Genomic DNA, 23,914 nt, shown 5'->3' with positions numbered 1-23,914 from the left:
CTACTTCCATCATCACAATAATATTACATTTGTATGAATACTCGAACAGCGATAACCCAGGGTTAGGAGGTAGGATTAAACTAATCAACACATGTGGCTTAATGGACCATAATTTAGTAATATTCATTGAATCTGAGCAAAGCTTAGGCCTAGTTCATAGAATGGTATTGGTATATTATTGTCAGATGTACCAAGATACAGTGAAAAGCTTGTCTTGCAGCTGTTTATGCAGATCAAATCATTACAAAGTACATTGAGCTAGAGCAAGGTTAAAAAAAAACAATGAAGAATAAAACAAGTGTGGTGCAGGTAAATGATAAAGTGCAAGATTGTAACAATGTAGATTGGAAGGTCTAGACAAGAGGTCTGTTAACAGTGGGATAGAATAGTAACACTAATTTGATTTCATTTATATTTTATTTAGAGATGGAGCACGTAACAGGCCCTTCTGACCTAATGAGCTTGAGCTACCCAATTCCACCCATTTGACCTACCAACCCTTACATCTTTGCAATGTAGGAGGAAACCAGAACATCTAGAGCAGGGGTTCCTAACCTTTATTATGCCATGGACCCCTACCGTTAACCCCCAGGGGTCTGTGGACCCTGAATTTGGAACCCTTGACCAATAGGAAACCCACACAATCGCGGGGAGAATGTACATCCTCCTAATAGACAGTGGTAGGAATTGAACCCGGGTTGCTGGTAAGGAAAAAATGTTACGCCAACCCCTATGCCACTGTGCTGCCCAAAATGGCTATGATAGGACATGAACCTGCAATCTTCCGACGACTTGTATTAAATACGAAAGTTAGATGGAAGAAATAAGCAAGTATGACAGCAAACAAAAACATGTAACAAAGCAACACAGAGAAAGGAGAGTTAATAGATGTTGTTTACTTGGATTTTCTTAAGGCCTTTAATAAGATGCCACACATGAAAGTTCAAAGATAGGAGCTCATGATATTACAGGTAAGGTATTAACGTGGTTGGAAGATTGGTTGATCAGCAAAAGGCAAAAAGTGGGAATAAAGAGGGGCTTTTCTGGTTGGCTGCTGGAGACTACTGGTGTTCAGTGCACTACTTCTCACATTATATGCCAGTGATTGGATGATGGAAATGATGGCATTGTGGCCAAGTGTGCAATTGGAGGAGCAGGTAGTGTTGAGAAAGTAGTGAGTCTGCAGAAGGGCTTGAACAGGTTGAGAGACCAAGCAAAGGAGTGGCATATAGAATACAGTACAAGAAAGTGTATGGTCTTGCACCTTGGCAGAATGAATAAAGATGGACACTACTTTTAAAATAGGTGAAAATTAAGAAATAAACTGTGCAAGGGGAATTGGTAGTCCTATTGCAGGATTCCCTAAAGGTTAACTTGAAGGTTGAGACGGTAGTAAGGAAGGCAAATGCAATTTTATCATTCATTGCCAGAAGACTAGAATACAGAAGCAAGGATGTAATGCTAAAGGCAAACAAGAGAAAATCTGCAGATGCTGGAAATCTAAGCAATACACACAAAATGCTGGAGGAGCTCAGAAGGCCAGGCAGCATTTACGGAAAAGAGTACAGTTGATGATTTAGGCCGAGACCCTTTAGCAGGCCTACAGTTCTGCTAAAGACAATGCTAAAGACTCTGTCAGGCATTGGTCAGACCACATCTGGAGAATTGTGAGCAGATTTAGGCCCCTCCCCAAAAAGAAACTTTTATGCTGACATTGGAGAGAATCATGAAAAGATTTATAAGAATGATCCCAGGAATGAAAAGGTTAATATGATGAGTGTGTAATGGCTCCTTGCCTGTACTTGCTGGAGTTTAGAAGGATGGCAGGTTGGGGGGGGGGGGGGAATCTCATTGAAGCCTATGGAATATTGAAATATTCCTGGATAGAATGAAACTAGAATTTTCCAAAACTGGGGAAATCTAGCGTCAGAGGGCACAGTCTCAGAATAAAGGAACATCCCTTTAGAAGAGAGATGAGGCAAAATACTTTCAGCCGTTCTGTGGAATTCAGTGCTACAGAGATCTATGGAGGCCATATGATTGAGCATGTTTAAAGCACAGATAGATAAGTTCTCAATTAGTATGGGTGTCAAAGGCACCAGAAAGCCCTGAATCAGCTGTACTTCAGAGATGGAAAGATTAGGCATTTTCGACCCATCACCAGCAGAATCAAATTTTGCTGCTTTTTCATGCCTGAAGCTGTGAACTAAAGTGGTAAAATGTCATATAACCTTACACCAACCAAGAAGCTGTGTCGGCAGCAAGGAACTGCTTTTGCAGCAAATTTGTTTCAACTCACTGGAGGTACAAGAACACTTGGCGCTTCATCTGCAGAAGACTTCTAATATTTCCAGCTCTCCTTAACTTAGGAGGCGGGGAGCAATTCTTTGTTGTGTTATATTCACCTTCTTTACAGCAGCAACAACAGATTTACAAGGCTTCTTCCTGTTCCTTCACTGCACTGGCTGCCATTGCATACAACTGTTCAGAAAATAAAGCGCCACATATTTTCAGACTGAATTCATTCCATTATCCTTTGCTGTCTCTTTGCCTATCGACAGAACCTGTGTTACTGTGAACAATGAAGGAAGCGTTTTCAGGTCAACTCCGACAAGCTGTTCTACAGCTCTAACTCATCTACAAGTTTACAGATGATATCACTGTAGCAGACTACATCTTAAATAAGGAGTCAGGGTACAGAAAGGAGATAGAGAGCTTCATGTCATACCGTTGTGACATTTTTTCCCTTAATGTCAATAAAACAAAAAGGTTCAGAAAGGGGGCAGTGCACATCCTCCTGCCTACATCAATGGTGCTGAGGTTGAGAGCTTCAAGTTCCAAGGTGTGAACATCACCAGTCGCCCATCCTGGTCCAACTACCTCGAAGTCCATGCCCAATAAAAGCTCACCATCAGCACTACTTCCTCAGGTGGCTAAAGAAATTTGACTCTTACTAGTTTTTAAATGATGCACCATAGATTGGATACATACGGCTTGGTAAGGCAACTGTGGAGAGTGGTAGACATAGCTAAGCGCATCACATGAACCAACCTCCCCTCTATGGACTCTGTCTATACTTCTTGCTATTCAGCGAAGCAGCCAGCATAATTGAAGACATTCTCTCTTCTCCCCTCTCCCAGGCAGAAGATAGAAAAGCCTGAAATCATACACCACCAGGCTCAAGGACAGCTGCTAACCTACTGTTATTAGACTCTTGAATGGACCTCTTGTATGATTCAGGAACAGCTTCTTCCTCTTTGCCATCCAATTTCTGAATGGACATTGAACACTACCTCACTACTTTTTTTTAATTTCCTTTAACTATTCTCATTACCTTTTTATTTCCCTTTTTAACCATTTAATATAAATATATACTTACAGTAATTCACAGTATTTTTCTCTCAATTAGGTATTACATTGTACTACTGCCACAAAGGTAACAAATTCCACAACATATACCCTTGATATTAAACCAGATTCTGATAAGATGGACTCTTGACCTCACAATCCACCTTGTTATGATCTTGTGTTTAACTGATTACCTGCATTGCACTTTTTCTGGTAGATTTAACACTTTATTCTGCATTGTAACTGTTTTACCTTCATTCTAGCTCAGTGCACAGTGCAGTGATTTGAATTGTATAAACAGTATATGAGAGAGGCTTTTTTACTGTATCTTGGTACATGTGACAATAGTAAACCAATACCAGTAACTAAAGGAATGCATTACAAGTTTTCAGGTCCATGTCAGCTCAGCTTTAACATTCCTCAAAGATTAAGCCCAACAGAGGGTATCATTTACATACCAATGTTATTAACCTCTACAATGTGATCTAGCTTTGAATTCACTTCTTTCATGGTATACTGTACACTTGCTCCAGGCAAGCTTGCTTTTGCAGTGTTACGCATGGCTTAACGGTGTATTGGTTCACGCTGTGGCTGGACCCTGAGGCCCTGGTCAGTTACAATCAATCACATGCTGACACCAGACAGAGACTGACAGTAAAATGAACCAAGTCAGATGGAACCACACCACAGGCTGGCAAAGGCTGGCATAGCCTGCAGCTGTGGTAGGCACACCAATGACTGACGAAAAGAACATTTACATCCTGGCAATCATCAGTCTTGCGTGGAAACAAACTCAAAGTTAATAATGCAGTTATTCATTTCAAGTCTAACAAACCAATGGTTTTATAGTTGTCTCCCATCACGTCCAGAATGAGGGAATTGTCAGCCTTACCTGATGTGCTTTGGGACTGGTTAGCAGCTTAGCAATAGGACCACAGCAGGTAGGGAGTGTCGTTGTGAGCGGTGGACCAGCATGTGTCAGAACCGGCTTCAGGTATCTATACAGTTTGGTTGAGGAAACATCGAGTTTGGCACTAAACTCAAATACTATATAATAAACGTCACGAGTATATCACAAATGACAATAACAGATTACAAAATAGGTCTTTGCACGGAGAGCTGAAATTAATAAGGCATTGTTAACTAAAATTAGATAGGAGTGATAAATAACCAGCATCATCAGACAAAAGTGAAATCTTATGAAACAAACAAATTAAGCAAGAAAAGAATCCACTTGGAACATGAAAACACGTGACTTTTAATGAATGCACTTTTGACTCGAGATTAAAACATTTGTGCATGGAGAGAATACCAATCTAGTAGGTAGGTTAGATCCGATACAAATGTGTAGGTCCAATATGTGGTTGATGCAGTGATGGTGTATCAAGGAAGTCTGCCTCATCTCTCCTGTTATTCTTTAAGTGCATACCTCTATGTTTCACAATGGGAAGTGTGGCTTTATCTTCACCAGCAGCAACTTTGCCTTAGAGTCACAATATATGGCTTAATCTGGGCTGTAACTCCCATTCTGGGCATGCTTCACTCTCTTTTGGTTGAGACACTAGAAGCAGCAAACGTCTCTGGCAGAAGAAATACTGAGGGGGCCAATCAACAAGTGTGAGGTGTTGCATTTCGGGAAGTAAGCTTGGGACAGGACATATACAGTAAATGGAAGGATGTTAAGGAATGTTGATGAACAGAGGGACATTGGGATTCAAGTTCATAGTGCCTGAAAGTGGTGACACAAGTAGATACGTTGATGGTGAAGGATGTTGCATACTTGCCTTCATTGGTCAAGCTACAGAATGTAAAATATGGCACATATTGATGCAGCTTTACAAAGCAATTGATTGTGCTTGGAGTATTGTGTGCAGTTCTGGTTGCCTCATAAGAGAAAGAAGAGTGGAGGGGAGATATTTACTTGAAGGGAGGACTTTAGTTATGGGAAGAGATTAGAGAGACTGGGTTTGTTTGACCCTGAGTAAAGGAGGGGTGTTCTAATAGAGGTATATATGACAGAGTATATGGCTGGAATCTTTTCCCAAGACAGGTATATCAAAAACAAAGGTGGTGAGAGAAGGGAGGGAAAATTGTTTTTTTTAAAGAAAACTAAAATGTTCACAGAGAGCAGTTGATATCTGGAACTCACTGCTAGAGGAGTGTTCTAATCACTCTATTTAAAAGACATTTTAGACAAGTATGTGAAGTGGCAGGACATAGAAGGGTACTGACCGAATTTAGCAAATGGAATTCAAAGTTCAAAGTACATTTAATATCAATTTATACATTATACAACCTTCAGGTTTGTCTCTTACTGGCAGCCACAAAACAAGAAACCTGAAAGAACCTGTTTTTTTTAAAAAAGATTGAGAAAAGACAAAGTGTAGGGAGAGAGAGAGAGAGATACAAAACAAATCATGCAACAATAAAAGTAAGCAAATAGCATTTAGAATGAAAGTGAGTCCTCAGACATGAAATCCAGAGCAGATGGAGCAGGCCCAGCATACAGCGGAATAAACATCATGGAGCCTGCAGACACAAAACCTGGTGCAAACACAGCCTCAGCCTTAGTGCTGCAAAGAGCAGAGTAAACCTCGCAGAACTGGCCTCACCCTCATACCTGTATCAGCGTAGCTGAACAAAAACGACGTCTGTGGTAGGGCAAAGGGCCAGTCTGTGTGAAACAACTGTATTATAATATTGAAGGTGGCTAAGTGAGGCTAAAAGGTTTCTCTAATGTTGAAAAATATCCATCCCTCAATCATTAAATACTAACAACTATTCATCATATTTCTATGCCTGGAACCCTCTGTGAAACTGTTTTTTCTGCTTCCTGTAATACTATGCAAAGCATCCCCATTACGCACACAGCCCTTTAGGACATATAGAATACAAAAAAAACTCAGTCTTTGCAACACTTACATTTCCTTTGAGGTGAGGTTGCAGTTAATTTCGGTAACATGATTTAAGAACATGTGCAGCTAATTTGAAGCAAGAACATAATTAACTCAAATCAACCCAATATTAATTAATAGGTCAACAAGCTGTATACTAATAAGTGGAATTGTGACTTTCATATACAAAACTTGACCAAGCTTCCTATTACAGTTTAACAAGAATGAATTTCTAAAAATAAGTTTCAAGACGAGTGGAATCCTTCTTAATAACAGTCCACCATATCTTTGGTTTCTGAAATCTGAATCAAGGAATTGGATAAAACTAGCAGTAGAGTGATTGCTTGAGTCAAGTGTGATGTTCGCCTGAAGGGTTATTCCCTTAAGGGAGAATGACTGTGTGTGAGGAAGCTGATGCACGGGCAGCCCCCCAAATGTCACTCTAGACAGATTGTGGTCATGGTGCAGTGACATGGAACGCAAGACAGCTGGGGACACTTCACTGTAGCAGCCTTCTTCTGTCTTCACCACCGTTGTGATCGTCATCTTCTGTCAGGTCCACTGTTGAAGTCTTGGTTGGATCTCTCTTTGTCTGGAACCTCCCCCTTGCCCTTACTGCCATGGGTCACCTTACCAGGAACTAAGCTCCTTACAGCGTTGTTCTCAGGATCTCAAGCTCATAAGCCTTCCCACTATGACAAGGTGATGATCCTGGGTGAAGTAATCAGCACACCGCTGCATGAATTTGTCTACATTGAATTCTGTCTTGCTCATAGAACTCCTGTGGCCAAGAGGTTAATATGAGATGCATATCAACAAAATGGGTAGCAAACACCAACCCATCAAACCTGGCTTTGTCCCCACCACCTCTGGAAAATTTACAAGGGTATATACCCATTCACTAACCTTTCAAAATGCTGATGAATTGAGAACTTTCTTCCTCATCGATCACCTTTTTCATTAATGACAGCAGTCAAAAGTCAAATGGAATGATTTCCTTGAGATGAATGGATTAATCCATTAATCAGCTAATTTAAGAACTCAACAGTTGCCATAAGCTGGATTGCATCAAGCGAATGGAATATGCATGAGTTTCAAATTCTAAAAAGTGAAATATTAGCAACTTGCTAAGGGAACTGCAGATATATTTCATTATAGATATATACAGGAATAAGGTGATCTTTAAAATCTGAGAGACTTAAAGAAAAAATGTTAACACAAGTGGTATTTAACGTTGTTTAAAATGGGCAACATGCTGATAATTGTGATACAATAAACTACTAAAAGAACATTGCATTCAACTTCTGTCTCTGACCCATTTTACCTACCCGAGATGATGCAGTTCAGGGATTTACAGGTATTATACAGAAAGTATGGGTTTATAAGGTTAACTTGCAGGTTGAGTCAGTGGTAATGCAGGCAAATGTAATGTTAGCATTCATTTCAAGAGGACTAGAATACAAAAGCAAGGATGTAATGCTGGGGCTTTATAAAGCATTGGTCAGACCAGGCTTGGGAGTATTGTGAGCAGTTTTGGACCCCTTATCTAAGAAAGGGGATTCAAGAGAATAATCCTGGGAATGAAAGGGTTAATGTATGATAAGCATTTAATGTCTCTGTACTCACTGGAGTTTAGAAGAATGGGGTTGGGGAATATAATTGAAACGCTTTGAATATTGATAGGCCTAGGCAGAGTGGATATATGGATTCTGAATATGAATTACTCCAGGACATGAACAAACAGGTTTATAAAGTGGAATCCTGCCTAGAGGTTTGCATATAATATTAAAGGATAATCTCAGCCCAACCCTCCTATGGCTGAGCCAAAACTTCCCCAATCTGAGTCATTCCAAAGGCACTTTCAAAATATTGTGCCTAGATCCTGACAGAGGAAAAGGACACTCACGTTCAGAAAGCGCACTCCAAGTTTAGTAAACTCCCGCATTCATCTGAGCATGTGACAGTGTCACTGTATGACTGCGGATGAAGAAGTCATGAAGTTGACCCCAGGATGTAGTCTTGGACAACAGCTCACATCTACTCCTCTGCTGAGAACACACTGATGCTGATGCTAAGCAAACTTGAAAACTGACACAGACAATCCCCTCAATCTGAGTCAAAATCCTTGTCCAATCTTCTAGCCAAGCATTTAACACTGCTGTCCCCAAGCCAACATTAAATCCCACACAGGGTGGCATGGCCTGGCCCAAACTGACTTGCTGGTGGAACACAAGATATAGGAGCAGAAGTAGGCCTTTTGGCCCATTGAGTCTGCTCCACCATTCAATCATGGACTGATCCAATTCTTCCAGTCAACCACACTCTCCTACCTTCTCCCCAACATGAAACTGATCCAAGCCATGTGGTCAGGTCCTGTGGTGCGGGGCAGTGGTTCAGCTACTCAAGCTCGAATTTAACTGACTCAAAATTCTCCAAGGCACTGTGAAAGCATCATGGAAGCTGAGTATGATAAGGATCAATGCTGTTTGCAATTAAAGCTTTTCTTGATTCGGCTCAACACGATATATTGCCTAGTACATGCAAGAGAAATAAATAGTCTCTGGAGAAGTATTTTAGTAAAGGCAGAACAAAGCACAAACAAAAAGCAGAATCTTATTTGGCCCTTTCTAAGAAGCAAACAATTCTTGGATAGATTTTCTTTAGTATTGTTTCATTCACCTAATGTACTTGTAGAGGGAAGCATCAAATTTTGACAATGGTGCGACAGTTTCTAAGATTCAAAAGAGTCTGCAATTTCTTGTCTGAAATATGGGGTTAGGGAAGGGGTGGGGACTGAGTGCACAGGGATGAAGGCTACAGTGTAATGTGCATAACAGGCAGCTACATGCAGTGCTATTTAACTGACCCAAGGAAGTGGCAAGTGGGATCATGCAGCACTACGGACACTGGGCTGTTCCCACCAATAGAGTGAAATTTAGCTCTGTGATCTCAATGGGGCTTTCATTCAACACGTTGTGTCTTGCTGACTCAGGTTTTACAATCTGAGAGATTTAGCTGTTCCAAAAAGGCAGAAGTGCACAAGGGATTTAAAATTGAACTGAACCTCAATCTTCGCTGGATGGACATTACAGTGGAGGCAACACACACAAGATGCTGGAGGAACTCAGCAGGCCAAGCAGCATCTATGGACAAGACTGAATAGTTGACGCTTAAAGCTGAAACACTTCATCGGGACATTAAAATGGTTTGACTATAACAACAAGTCATGCTGTGGAATACCAGACAAAGTGGACCATCGAAGGAAATGGAATTCATCCAGGGCTTCATGAATGTACTGATTTGGCAGATATAAGCTAATAGTATTTTATCTCTCCAAAATCTTGTAAACAGTGTTCTGTTCAGAGAAGCAGCATCTCAATGAAAATTAAATAACGTTAGTAAAGAACGTACAGGAAAAAATATCAGCAGTTTTTTTATGGTTGTAATTCCAGTGCAGTTCACAGGAGATGATCTTATAAGAATTGTTTATTCATTATGTGCTGTGTCATATGATGTAGATGATCATGGTCTTTTTGGAGATGGTCTGCCTGGCATCAGTGGTGGTATAACCAGGACTTGTGATGGCACCAGTTGCTCATGCGACCATCCACCACTTGCTCCCATGGCTTCATGCGACCCTATTGGGGGGGGGGGGGAGCGGGAGGCGCTAAATAGAATCTACACCTTGCTCAAAGGTGATCTGCAGTCTAGCAGAGGAAAGGGTTGTCTTACAACTCCTTTGGTAGGGATGCATCCCCCTTGTAAGAACATACCCTAAAAAAACCCCTGAAAACATTACACTGCTAACTAGAATATCCTGCTTTCAATCCGATTAATCAATGCTAAGATTAAAGTCATTGCCCATCAAGACAAAATGATTAACACAGTTGGAACACAAGCATCTTACTTAGAGCAAGGGTGGGATGAAATTTCTCTCCAGTATGAGTTCTGTAGCACATCCAGAGTCTAGAATTCCAACACTTACGACTGACTTCCCCAACTCTCCCCCGCCCTAAGCAATGCTGCCAATGTCATAACACACAACAAGTACTCATCACCCAAAACCCACTGACCTATATCTGCTCTCCATTACAGGCCATCTCAGTTTTAAAATTATCACTTGCACTTTCAAACACTGTCAACATTGCTTATTCTTGTTATCTCCCAGCTTGTAGCTATCTGAGATACTCACCCTTTCAGTAAACAAGATCTTTCATTTCATTGCTGATTGGCCTTTGGCATCCAAACTCAGAACTGGAATTCACTCCCTAATTCCCCTTCTTTCCACATTTTAATTTCTTCTGAATACAGTGCTAGAACTCTTCTGATAACATCAAAACATATGCTGGGTTGCTGCTTTATCGATTATGTATTTCCATTCAATGCTATTGTAAGATCATAAGAGCAGAACTAGGCCATTCAGCCCATCAAGTCTGCTCCACCATTAAATCATAGCTGATTTATTATCCCTCTCAATGCCATTCTCCAGCTTTCTCTCCATAACCTTTCATGTTCTTACTAATCAATAATCTATCAACCTTCATGTTAAGATATACCAAATCACTTGGCCTCATCCCCTCAATATTAATCACCAGGCTTCTAAACCAGGGCTTCAGTACCTCTGTTGGCCAGAAAGAACCACAATCTATAAATCAGTGAACAGGAATGAGGTAAAGGAGGTGGAAACAGACAAAGCAAAAGGCTTTGTATTTGATGGCAGGAAGGGAGGTGGCCATTTTGTGAGACTGTCCTTGCAGTTGCCCTTTTGTGAACTGTTTGGTGAACTGATTTTTGCTCTGGGATAACTTAATCAGAGCAGCTAAACATGGGCACGAAGCACTTCGGCTGAACCTGAGACCATCCTCAGGTAAGAACCAGTTTATGATGTAAAACAGAGGGTTTGCAGAAGGAATAGCCTGTGATCTTGTTGCTGGGCCCACTGTTTGGATGACCTGGTTAGACTGGTTTGAATCAGTCTGAGTTCAAAGTAAATTTATTATTGAAGTACATATATATCAGTATATACAACTCTTGAGATTCATTTTCTTGTAGGCATACTCAATAGATCCAAAAACCATAACAGAATCAAGGAAAGACCACACTAACAGGGCAGACAACCAGTGTGAAAAAGACAACAAACTGTGCAAATACAAAATGAAAGGAAAAAATATAATAATAGTAAATAAGCAATAAATATTGAGAACGTGAGATGAAGAGCCCTTGAAAGTGAGTCTATAGGTTGTGGGAATGGTTCAGTGATTAGGCAAGTGAGGTTATCCCCTCTAGTTCAGAAGCCTGATGGTTGAGGGTAATAACTGTTCCTGAATGTGGTGGTGTGGGTCCTGAGGCTCCTGTATCTACCTTCTCATGGCAGTAGTGAGAGGAATACATAACCTGGGGGATCCCTGTAGATGCACTCAATGGTGGGGAGAGCTTTCCCCATGATGGATGGGTCTGTATCTACTACTTGTTGTAGGACTTCCCATTCAAGGGCATTGCTGTTTCCATACCAGGCTGTAATGCTGCCAGTCAACATACTCTCCACCACATTCATAATTGCACCTACATGCTGGGCCCAGGATAGTTCCCTTGAAATGATAACACTGAGGAATTTAAGGTTCCTGACCCTCAATGAGGATTGGGTAGTGCACCTCTGGTTTCCTCCCCTGAAGTCAATAATCAGCTCCTCAGTCTTGCTGGCATTGAGTTGCTGTTGTGGCACCACTCAGTGAAATTTTCATTCTCCCTCCTAAAACGCTGATTCATCACCATCTTTGATTTGGCTTACAACAGTGGTGTCATCAATGATCTTAAATACAGCAATGGAGCTGTGCTCAGCCCACAGTCACCAGTATAAAGTGAGTAGAGCAGGGGCTGAGCACACAGCCTTGTGGTGCACTTGTGCTGATGGAGATTGTGGAGGAGATGCTGTTGCTAATCTGTACTGACTGGGGTGGGAAAATGAGGAAATCGAGGATCTCTTTGCACAAGGAGGTATTGAGGCCGTGGTCTAGGACCTTGTTGATTAGTTTTGGGGACGAATGTCGAGTAAAGAAATCAGAAGGCTGAACGGAGAGCCATAAGACATACTACTTGTGGCTCTGTGCTGCATTCAATGAGAATTTGACACAGGTCAGTCAGATGACCTTGAGCCAATGAAATTGAAAGGTTGATCTGTTAAAGGATAAGAATAAAGGATTTTAGAAGCACAGGGAGTGACAACTCTCCTGAGACCAACCATCATGGATGTGGAGGGCCCCACATCAGACATGTGAAGATGACATCAGGTCCATGGCCAGCAGAGACTCTTTTCCCGGGTGTTACCATTTCTTTTCTTTGACTGTTCATGGAGGGTCAGGGAAACCTAGTAGGTGTGCTCACAGGTTGTGTAAATTTACAACGCTTTGGAACTGAGTTAATAAAGCTACTTGTCAGTCAATACAAATCCTCCCTGTGCCTAACTAATCATTATTATTGAGGGGTGATCCTTATAAACTTCTCTCTCTGCAGTTGGATCCTTGATGTCTTCATCGGAACACCAGTTAGTATGGAAAACATCTCCTGACTATAAATTCACAGATGACATCACTGTCACTGGTAAAATGAGGAGGATTACAGGATTGAGGTACACTGGCAGATTGAGTGATATTGCAACAGCAGTCTTGTACTCAGCATCAACTAGACCAAGGAACTTCAAGGAGGAGATATCAGGAGAACTATCATTAAGAGAGGGGTCAGTGGAGGAAAGAGTGAGCTAGCTGTCAACATCTCAGAGGATCTTTCCCGGGCCCAACACAAAGGCAGAGCCACAGCTCTGCTTCATTAGGAATTTGTGGAAATTTGGTATGATTTTCGTTTTTTTAGAGATGTACAGTGGAGAGCATCCTGACTGGCTGCATCACAGACTGGCATGGAGGTTCAAAGTTCAAAATAAATTGATTATCAAAGTACATATACAACCCTGAGATTCACTTTCTTGTGGGGATACTCAATAAATCCAAAATAGAATAATAACCAATAATAACCATAATAGAATCAATGAAAGACCACACCAACATTCTACCAGTGTGCAAAAGACAAGAAGTTGAGCAAAAACAAAAAAGAAACAAATAATAATAATAATAAATGAGCAATAAATATTGAGTACATGAGATGAAGAGTGCTTGAAAGTGAGTCCATAGGTTGTGGGAACATATCAGTGATGGGGCAAGTGAAGTTGCCCCTTCAAATGCACAGTATCACAAAAGGCTGCAGAGGGTTATCAGCTCAGCCAGCTTCATCATGTCACAACCCTTCCCACTGGATATCTTCAAGAGATAGTGTCTCAAGAAGGTAGTACCCATATTAAAGACTCTCACCACCTGGGATGTGCCCGCATTGCTACCATCGGGGAGGAGACAAAGAACCTGAAGACCTATATTCAATGGTATTTAACTTTCTGCTCTTCCACAAACCAGTGTACAGTGTCATCACTCTTTTTATATAAACAATATTTTGCAATTTATAGCAATATTATGTCTTTGCAGTGTACAGTTGCTGCAAAACAACGATTTTCATGTCCTACAAGGCAGTGACAATAAACCCAATTTCAATTTGGAATTCTTTGACATTAAGTAGCATTTTAACTCAAAGCAAAAATACTTTGGATTATAGCTAGTGATCCTTGTCAATCTTTAAGTGGGGTTCTTTATATAGCTTATGTAATTTCTATGTGGAAATTGCCTCATGTAAGCAAAATACTTAAATTATTATACAACATGACTTCAACTACCTCTACTCTGAAATGACCTACCTACTCACTGTCAGGGACTGTTTACATGCCCTCAATGTCATCTTTTATTTGTACAGTTTTTCTTCTTTTGCATATTGGTTGTTTGTCAATCTTTGTCTATTTATGTATAGTTTTTATTAAATTCTATTGTATATGTGTTTTCCCATGTATCTGCAAGAAAATAAATCTTAAGGTAGCATATATGCTACATACTTCGATAATAAATTTACTTTAAAGTTTAGAGATAATTCAGTAATTCCTGAAACTCTCACTAATTTCAGTGGATTTTGTACTATGCATATTCAAATGCAGATCTCCACCTCTGTCTACCTTTGATTAAATTCTTGGTCATTCATCTGACATTCATCATAAATGGCTTCGTTGCAAATTCAGTCCAGCAAAGCCCTGAAGCACCGGAGGATGTTCAGCAATTCTTAAAAGATGCTATATGAATAAAAGATATTGCTGTAACACTGATAGGGGTTGAATGAAGGGGTACAGCAGGAAATAACTGAAAAACAAACATCAGCGTGGTCCCACCGGGCTGCGTGGCCATTTCTGTGTTGTAAATTTCATGCAAACCAGATAAGATAAACTGAGGAAACACATTATGGAGATCGAGATGTTGATAAGATTCTTGATGAGCCAGCTCATGAAGGATTACTGGGGTGGGGTGGGGGGGGGGGAGGAAGAGGGAGGCAGGAGAGTAGGGCTGTGAAGGAAATGGATCAACCATGATGAAATTTGGGTACAGGCTCGAGGGGCCAAATGGCCCAATTCTGCTGTTATATCTTACGGTGCAGAGGGGCGATGAGCACATGGAACAGAACAGTTTGTCACTATCTGCTCAGCGTCCTGCAGATCCCAGTGTAGTAATCAACCTACTTCTCATTGAATGTCACCTTACTATTTCATCTTCTTTAAAAACTTTTAAACTTTTTTTCCACTGACAAGAACTGAAGAGAGCAAAGCCTGTGGTGTAATCCCGTATATTCAAAGACATCAGATGAAACACAAGGCTGATTAGACTGGTAGGATAAAAGAGACAGGCACCCTGCATGCATTGCTTTTAACTCCCAGAGCTGCAGTCACTGTCCATCATTTAAATGGCAAAGACCAAAGAGATTACCAGAAAACTTGATCTGTAGTAAAGAGTCACTGTTAAATAGAAACAATTTTGAAAGTAGGAAATTGGTTTATTTGTAATGAAATAGCAAGAGGGCATAAATATATCTGTATGACCTCATCATTCAAGTTGGCATATTCCCCCGGCAAGTTTCTCTTTTAGTCACTGTGACTCAAGGGCAGCAATCAAAGTTTAATGGCATATTGCATTCCTACTCTGATTGAATGGAAAATGACTGGCTAATCCTTGCCTTGTCTCAGTCAGATAATTGTTTAACCGTTCAACTATTTTATCAAATACAGTGAGTTTTTGTTCTTTAAGAATCATCCCAAATAAGACGCTACCCTGACTAGCCGATAGTACCAACGGTACCAATTAATTTTTTGGAACTTGCTTCCTTCCCCTTTGTAGACAGACATACACAGTATAATCATCACTTGGGATGTATACACATGGTCACCTGCAGACAAAAAATTCAGGCATTAAGCTGAGCCTCGTCAAACTGCAGGAGCAGTGCTTCAAATATCAATACAAATAAACCAGTCCACACCGGTCCTAGTTCATTACCTTGTACAGAAGGATGTGGTCAAAATTACGGGAAACCTTCACTAAATGAATGATATGAGACCAGCCACTCTCAACTTCCATCTTGTAGTCAGAAGCAATCAGATCAACAGGAAGATGCAAACCAACACACACAAAATGCTGGAGGAACTCAACAGGCCAGGCAGTGTCTATGGAAGAGTAAACAATCAATGTTTTGGGCCAAGAAGGGTTTAAGGAGCCTACCCTCTCAAGAGCAAATGGGAAAGGGCAATAAACGATGGCCTTTCCAATAATGCTGTTATCTAAAATATTGAATAATAAAAAAGTTTTGACCACAAGGGTACAATAGTTTTATTAAGTATTATGGAATGGCATATAAACATTAGAAGCTGAGTGAAAGAGATATGCATGATGCAAAGGTTCAAATACCAATCGTGTCCATTCAGCTACCTTTCAAACATATCAACACTATATCAATCAACTCCATCAAATTTAGAATATAAATTATAATAATGTAGAACTATATGAAATCACCAAATGCGCAACACAAAAGATTATTCAATCTTCATTCTGAAAGCTCAGAAGTTGGATTAAATCAAAGAATTTACAACAGACTGAGTTCAACAAGCCTGTGCTTGTTTACGATCAGTATCAACCCTCGTTCATCACTATTTGTCGACTTTGTGTTTCATTCTCTCACCTGAAGATAAAGATATAACAAAGGAAACTTGTGTAGAATAATATACTCTATAAGTATATTCCAAACAGTGAAGCTATAGGAGATGGATCCTATATTTCTACTACCAATAGGAACATTGCTGTACATTTTTGGGCGCCATGCTAGTGTAACTGTTAACGATATTACAGCCTGGGGCATCAGAGTTCAATGCTTCTGGTGTCCTCTGTAATAGGTTAGTACTTCGTTCCTGTGGAATGTGTATATTTCCTCCCAATATTCAATGATGTGCTGCTTAATTGGTCATTGTAAATTGTCCTATGATCACTCTAGGGTTAAATTAGGGGTTGCTGACATTGTGATTTGAGGACCAGCTGGGCCTATTCTGGCTGTATCTTGAAATAAATAACTTTCTTTTTTGCTGTCCACTTAATAACTTCTCTTCATAAGGGAGCTCAGAATTGTGTATCTATGATTGGAATCAAGAGCCTAGAAATGCAAAATGTCTACTTAACAGAGTCAATCTCGAGAATGATTTCAGGAATGAAAGGGTTACCATATGAGGAATGTCTGGCAGCTCCTGGACTGTATTCCCTGGAGTTCAGGAAAATGAGGGGAGATCTCCTAGAAACATTCCGAATGTTAAAAGGCCTGAACAAATTAGATATGGCGATGTTATTTCCTATGATAGGGGAGTCTAGGACATGAGGGCACGACTTCAGGATTGAAGGACATCCATTTAGAATAGAGATACGGAGAAATTACTTTAGTCAGAGAGTGATAAATCTGTGGAATCTGTTGCCGCGAGTGGCTGTGAAAACCAAGTCTTTGGATGCATTTAAAGCAGAGATAGATAGGTTCTTGATTAGCCAGGGCATCAAAGGGTATGGGGAGAGGTAGGGGAGAGGGGATGACTGGAAGAATTGGATCAGCCCATGACTGAATGGCAGGGCAAACTTAGTGGCCCAAATGACCTATTTCCGCTTCTATATCTTATGGTCTAATCAAATGTCAAATAGAGCTTCAAATACAAAGGCATGCTTGCGCAGAACAGGCCATTGATGTTGGTTTATTTATACTACTTGTGAATGTGGAGGATTCTGCAGTCTCCAAAATCATCTCTTCCATGCCTTGAGATACTTGGTGTCATTCATATCTTGATAACATAGTGGAAAACCTATCTTGCTGCATTGTAGATCAGAGGTTTTATTTTAGGTCTTGCTAAGCTGATCACAATGAAAAATCTCATTGCAATCTGTTACTTCATCGACACACGGCTCCTATGATGTGCGACTGATCCACTTGTTTCAGAGTTACGTTGTGGACATCTATTATTGATAGAGGGCCAATGTTTTACAGATGTTAAATGCAAGATCCGTCCCTTCAAACTCATTTCAGTACAATACACTAATCTGACACTGCACAGTTCCTACAGATTCTTCACACACCTACAGTTAGTTAATGAATCAAGCTGTTGCAGTGTAGCCTGCAACAGAAAAATCGTTCCAATATATCTTGGTTATTCCCCACTTGAGAGGTTAGAATGATGCTGCAGAACAACACTATCCTTCAGCAATTTGTTTCACTGTGTGCTCTAACAATTTTTTATGGTATTGGAGTCATGCACAGAGAAAGTGTTTAACCATTGAACCATGATTTTCCTTCACCCTCAAACAACATTTTATATGGTATGCCCTTTATTTTGGAAATACATTTGTCACTTTATCATTGACAGTACTCTCTACAAATTCCCTTAATCATGTACCGTAAAAAATCTTTTATCTAAGCATTCGGATCCTTCCTATAACTCAGTATCATCTGCCGTATTATTAAGAATCTTGTATCAGGGCAAATTTTCCAGCTGTGGTTAGATGTACATCACTAAAGATATTACTGATCAGTTTAGGCTATCATTGAACTGGCTAAATATGTATTGGGAAAAAAGGAAACACACAAGGAAATTGCAGGAATGCAACCACCAAACGTTTGGATCAAATGCTCAAATTAATTTACCTTCTTGTGTGGTTAAGAATGACAATGTAACAAATATTAACAATGATCACTTCTGGATATATTCCCAATACCCCTGCCCCACTCTCCTCAATTTTTTTCATGAAATATCAGAATATACAAGTATCTACACTGTTCTTCATTTATACCATAAGACATAGGAGCAGAATTAAGCCATTTGGCCCATCGTTGTTAATTTATTAACCCATTCAACCCCCATTCTTCTGCTTTCTCCCTGTAACCTTTCATGTCCTTATTAATCAAGAACATAACTACTTCCTCTTTAAATACACCCAATGTTTTGGCCTTCACAGCCGTCGGTGGCAATAGTTTCCTCAGATGCACCACCCTCTGGCAAAAGAAAATTCTCCTCCTCTCTGTTCTAAACGGACGTCCTTCTGTTCTGAGGCTGTGTCCCCTCTAGTCTTCAGACTCCCTCACTACAGGAACATCCTCTCCATGTCCACTCTAGGCTTTTCATTATTCTATAGGTTTCAGTGAGATCCCCTCCTCCCCTAACTTTTCTAAGCTCAGGAATACAGGCCCAGAGCTATCAAACACTCCTCATACATTGACTCTTTCAATCCTGGAATCATCCTCATGAACCTTCTCTGGACCCTCTCCAATGCTAGCACATCCGCTCTTAAATAAGGGGTCCAAAACTGCTCACAATACTCCCAAGTGTGCTCTAACCAGTGCCTTTTAAGGCCTCCGCATTACATCCTTGCTTGTATATCCTAGTGCTCTTGAAACTTCATTCCCATAAGGAGGATGAATGGCATCAGAGCTTGAGTCATACGGCAATGAAATCTTCATTTTGAGTAGCAAACACTAGAGGGCATATGTACGAAGTTCAGGGAAGGAAGTTTAGGGGAGACATCAGGGGTAAGTTTTTTTTTACACAGAGGGTTGTGGATGCCTAGAATGACTTGCTAGGGATGGTGGTGGAGGCTAAAACATTAGGGGTATTTCAGAGCCTCTTGGACAGGCATATGGATGAAAGAAAAATAGAGGGTTACGGGGTAGTGTGGGTTTAGTACTTTTTTTAAAGGAATATATGGGTTGGCACAACATCGAGGGCTGAAGGGCCTGTACTGTGCAGTAGTATTCTAGTGTCTAGTAAGTGTCATCATGGGGCAGGGGCGTACACCAGGTTCCTATTGGCAGTGTCTCTTTTAAAGTGGACTTGGGGATATTGGAAGATCTGAGATTGGTTTTCAAATCCATCCATACTAACCTTTGGCCTTAACAGTCACATACTTACAGATACCAATTGCACTGTTTCATCTGTAAACCTAACTGATGGTTAGTTTGAATTGGCCTTGTTCTGATAGGTTGACCTTTGAAGACCAGGATAGCAGGATGTAAAAGTGACTTAAAATTCTTGAGAGTGGAATGAAGTAGGATTACTGAACACTACCCATCATGCCCACGTAGACCAAGGTTTGATGAGCCCATCACCCTTGGCAAGGAAGAGAATGCCTACAAGAGAAAGATTAGGGAATCACTAGAAAAAGAGCATGCGGGGAGCCTAAATGCAGATTCTAAGAGTGTAGAGGTAGAACCAGTCTGGGATCACACATTCCTAGTGAGGATTTGGCTTAAAAAATTGACCAATCTGGAATAGGCAATTCAGATCCATCCAATCAGGATCAAGCATTATGTTCCACCCATATCTTGCTCACTTGAGAGGGTACATAAGGAAGAGTCTCTTAGGAGATTTATTGTTTGACTAACATTTGATGGTCAAGTTTACTGTTGAAACATTTAATCAGTATTTGTAACTATGCAACTGTTCAGCCAAAGGATTGTGCAGGTAGATTTGGGGATATGCACCTGTGTGTGTTTAGACTCCAGGACAGAGAACACACTGAGATTGTAACCGACTTTCATACTATGTATTCAACATGTTTGTTATTCCTCCTTTTTAAGCCTTTACAGTGCTCTCCATACTGTGTACATACATCTACTGATGCCTCTATTCACATCTTCAGTGATGTTCCTGGAATCTTCGGGTGTTTCGGGTCTTTCAACATCATACATCCTCCTCCAGGTGACCCAGCCGGGGCTGATCAGACCCCAGCTTGTGTCCAGATAACTAGCTACTTATGACTCCATGGCTCACCTCTTTTGAACCACAGCCATCTTGAGGCCCTCTCTACCGCATTGGTGGTATTGTGGATGGCTCTCCTCTCCCTCTCTCCCTCGATGCCCAAATTGCTGTAGGCTCTGGCTAAGGCATGGGCTACGAATCCCCTACAACCAACCTCCACTGGGAGACTCCTCGCTCTCCATCCAGCCTGCTGGCAGTTGCTGACCAGTCCTGCGTACTTGGAGAGTTTCCTTTCAAAAGCCTCTGCCAAGTGATCTTCCCATGGGACTGTCAGCTCCAGCATCACCACTCGCTTGGTAGACTCAGACACAAGGACACTGAACAGTATTCATGACATGACTTTTATCTTCTTACAAAAATGCACAAGCCTCATTGTATCAGCCTTGTTGTTGAGGCCCTCCCTGGTTGGGGTTGACCAGGGATGTTGCCTCCAGCTGCCTACATGAGACGTAAACTAGTATGCAAGTCAGGCAGTATGTTTCGGAGAGCAAGCTACTGCCCGTGTAGCAGGCTTCCTCTCCCAAACAGCTGATGAATCCAAAGGAATGGTAGGTACTGATAGTTTGGCACCAGTGGTGTCACAGGAGTTCCCAGTCAGCTCTGAACTCAATGTAGAGCTACCTTAGGGACTCCTGCTCCAATTTTACCTTGGGATTAACTCCTGAAGGGTTGTAGCCACAAGGCAGTGGATATTCGAGGTCAGAGATTTCCTTCTCTTAGATGAGCTGCCAACTATGGCTGATAAGCCCCTTCTGCCCAAAGCAACTGGCTTTGGTGCCAGTAACCTGCCTTTGCCCCCTCTCCTGTCAGTAGAAACAGTTCTGCTGGGATGCTAGCTGAGAACAATGTGGAGGCCAGGAACTGGACTGGGTTGTTAGAGGCTATTTGAGACACACACCACTGGGAGCATTTAAGATGTAGTGGGAGCTTATCCTCACTACCACCCCCATCTGTAAAAACCTTAAGAACCCCTCAGCTTTGATATTGCTTGCAAAAATAGGAAGCCCACACTTTGAAAGTCCAATCCCATTAGTACCTTGCCTTTGTGAACACATGGTCTGTTACCTTTATTGAATCTGCATTCATCATTTCAGGTAATGTGCCATAATTTACAACATGAAAATAAAAAATAAAAAACTGTTTTACCTATAACTGGTTATTTTCAAATCACATCCTTTGGATAATCTGTATTACATGTGAACCTATAACAACTGACATATAAGATAAACAAAAAATGATTAACCTGTTTTGGTGTTTAGGACATCAAAACAATGATAAACTGATGATTTCTTCTGTAACAACACTGCTTTTAACGAATAAACTCTTCGCGGGTTATAAGGTTATAATCGATACCTGTACCCGGCCGGTAGCCTGAGAATAGTTTATTTGTCATTTGCACCAGGAAAGCACTAGATTCTTTAACACTGATTTAAAGTCTGCACCTATTTTGGAAGAGAATTTTCATGCAGAATATAATGATAAATCCAGACATTTTGAGTGCAGTTTATGATAACTCAAAATGGCAAGTTCAGAGTCAAAGTTGAGTTTGTTATCATATGTAACTGTGAAAAGATGGTCTACAGTATATCAAATGGTGGGGATCTTTGATGATGGACGTTACTTCAATGGCAGTGTCTTTTGAAGATACGACTCATGATGGGGGAATGGTGTGCATGTGATGTTTTGGACAGTGTCCACTACTCACTCCTGCATTTTGAACTAGCATACCAGACCGTGATGCAATTTGACAGGATAATTTCAACAGTACAACTGAGCAAGTTTGTTGGAATTCAGTGACAAGCCAAACTCCTTCACCTTTCAAAGTAAAAGCACTGGTAAACTTCCTTGTGATTGAACCCGTATCTGGTTTAAAATCACTGCAATATTTCGTGAAATCTATCGTTTTGTGGCAGCAGTGCATCGCAATACATAATAACAAAAGCCTAAATTAAAATTAGTATCTGTATTCAAAAATTACATTAAATAAGTTATGCAAAAGGTCCACAATCAATTCCTTGCTGGTAATGGCATTTGAGTGCAAGGTTGTCATTGTGGCTCCAATGAACCAGCTTATCTATCTCACGCCTGTACACCTCCTCGTCACCATCTGAAATTTTGCCAACAACAGTTATGTCGTTGACAAATTTATAGATAGCGTATGAGGTGTGCCTGGCCCTGAAAGGGTACAGCAGTGCCACACTTCCTTGTGGTGGTCCGATGTTGACTGTCAGTGATAAGTTGTTATTTCCTATCTGCACTGACTGTGGCCTCCCAATGAGGAAGTCAAGGATGAGAATCAGAACCAGGTTTATTAACACTCATGTGTTGTGAAATTTGTTAACTTAGCAGCAGCATTTCAATGCAATGCATGATAATATTAAAAAGAAAAAAATAATTAAGTTAATCAATTACAGTAAGTATATGTATGTATATTGAATAGATAAATAATAGCACAGAAACAGAAATAATATATTAAAAAGAGGTAGTGTTCATGGATTCAACGTCCATTTAGGAATTGTATGGCAGAGGGAAGAAGCTGTTCCTGAATCACTGAGTATGTGCCTTCAAGCTTCTGTACCTCCTACCTGATGGTAACAGTGAGAGGAGGGCATGGCCTGGGTGACAATGATACTTAATAATGGACTCCTCTTTTCACAGGCCCTTTTCTCAGGAAGGAGGTAAAGAAGCCTGAAGGCACACACTCAGTGATTCAAGAACAGCTTCTTTCCCTCTGCCATGCAATTCCTGAATGGACTTTGAAGCTTTGGACACTACCTCACTTTTTTAAAATATACAGTATTTCTGTTTTTGCACATTTTTTGAATAATTTATTCAATCTACGTAATTGATTTACTTTTTTTTTAATTATTATGTTTTATTTTATTTATTATTTTTTCTCTCTCTGCTAGATTATGTACTGCACTGAACTGCTGCTGCTAAGTTAACAAATTTCACACATATGCCAGTGACAATAAACCTGATTCTGATTCTTGAAGATGTCTTGGGTACTATGGAGGCTAGTACCCAAGATGGAGCTGACTAATTTTACAACTTTCTGTAACTTCTCTCGGTTCTGTGCAGTGGCTTGCCCAGAACCCCCCTCCCCCGTACCATACAGTGATGCTACCTGTCAGAATGCTCTCACAGAACATCTATAGAAGTTTTCAAGTGTTTCAGTTGACAAACCTAATCTCTTCAATCTCCTAATAAAATATAGCTGCATTGATATGTTGGAACCGGGTTAGATCTTGACACCCAGGAACTTGAAATTGTTCACTCTCTCTACATCTGATCCCTCTATGAGGATTGGTATGTGTTCCTGCGTCTTACCCTTCCTGAAATCCACAATCAACTCTTTGGTCTTACTGATGTTGAGTGAAAGGTTATTGCTGCAACATGACTCAACTAGCTGGTATACCTCGCTCCTGTA

The 23,914-nt window shown here is 40.7% G+C and overlaps 1 protein-coding gene across 1 annotated transcript in view; it reads right to left on the bottom strand.

Annotated features, from left to right (window-relative positions):
- LOC132407357 (sodium/hydrogen exchanger 9-like) overlaps positions 1–23,914 on the bottom strand; it is a 543,724-nt gene that overhangs the window by 11,951 nt on the left and 507,859 nt on the right. The window contains exon 15 of the mRNA XM_059993730.1: positions 4,241–4,346. Within this exon, the coding sequence (XP_059849713.1) occupies positions 4,241–4,346 (106 nt within the window). The remainder of the gene's footprint in view (positions 1–4,240; positions 4,347–23,914) is intronic.

This window comes from Hypanus sabinus, chromosome 2 (assembly GCF_030144855.1).
Source record: "Hypanus sabinus isolate sHypSab1 chromosome 2, sHypSab1.hap1, whole genome shotgun sequence".
In the NCBI taxonomy this organism is placed as follows: Eukaryota; Metazoa; Chordata; class Chondrichthyes; order Myliobatiformes; family Dasyatidae; genus Hypanus; species Hypanus sabinus.
Note: the sequence above shows the minus strand (reverse complement) of the source record. Positions and strands in the feature narration are given on the sequence as shown.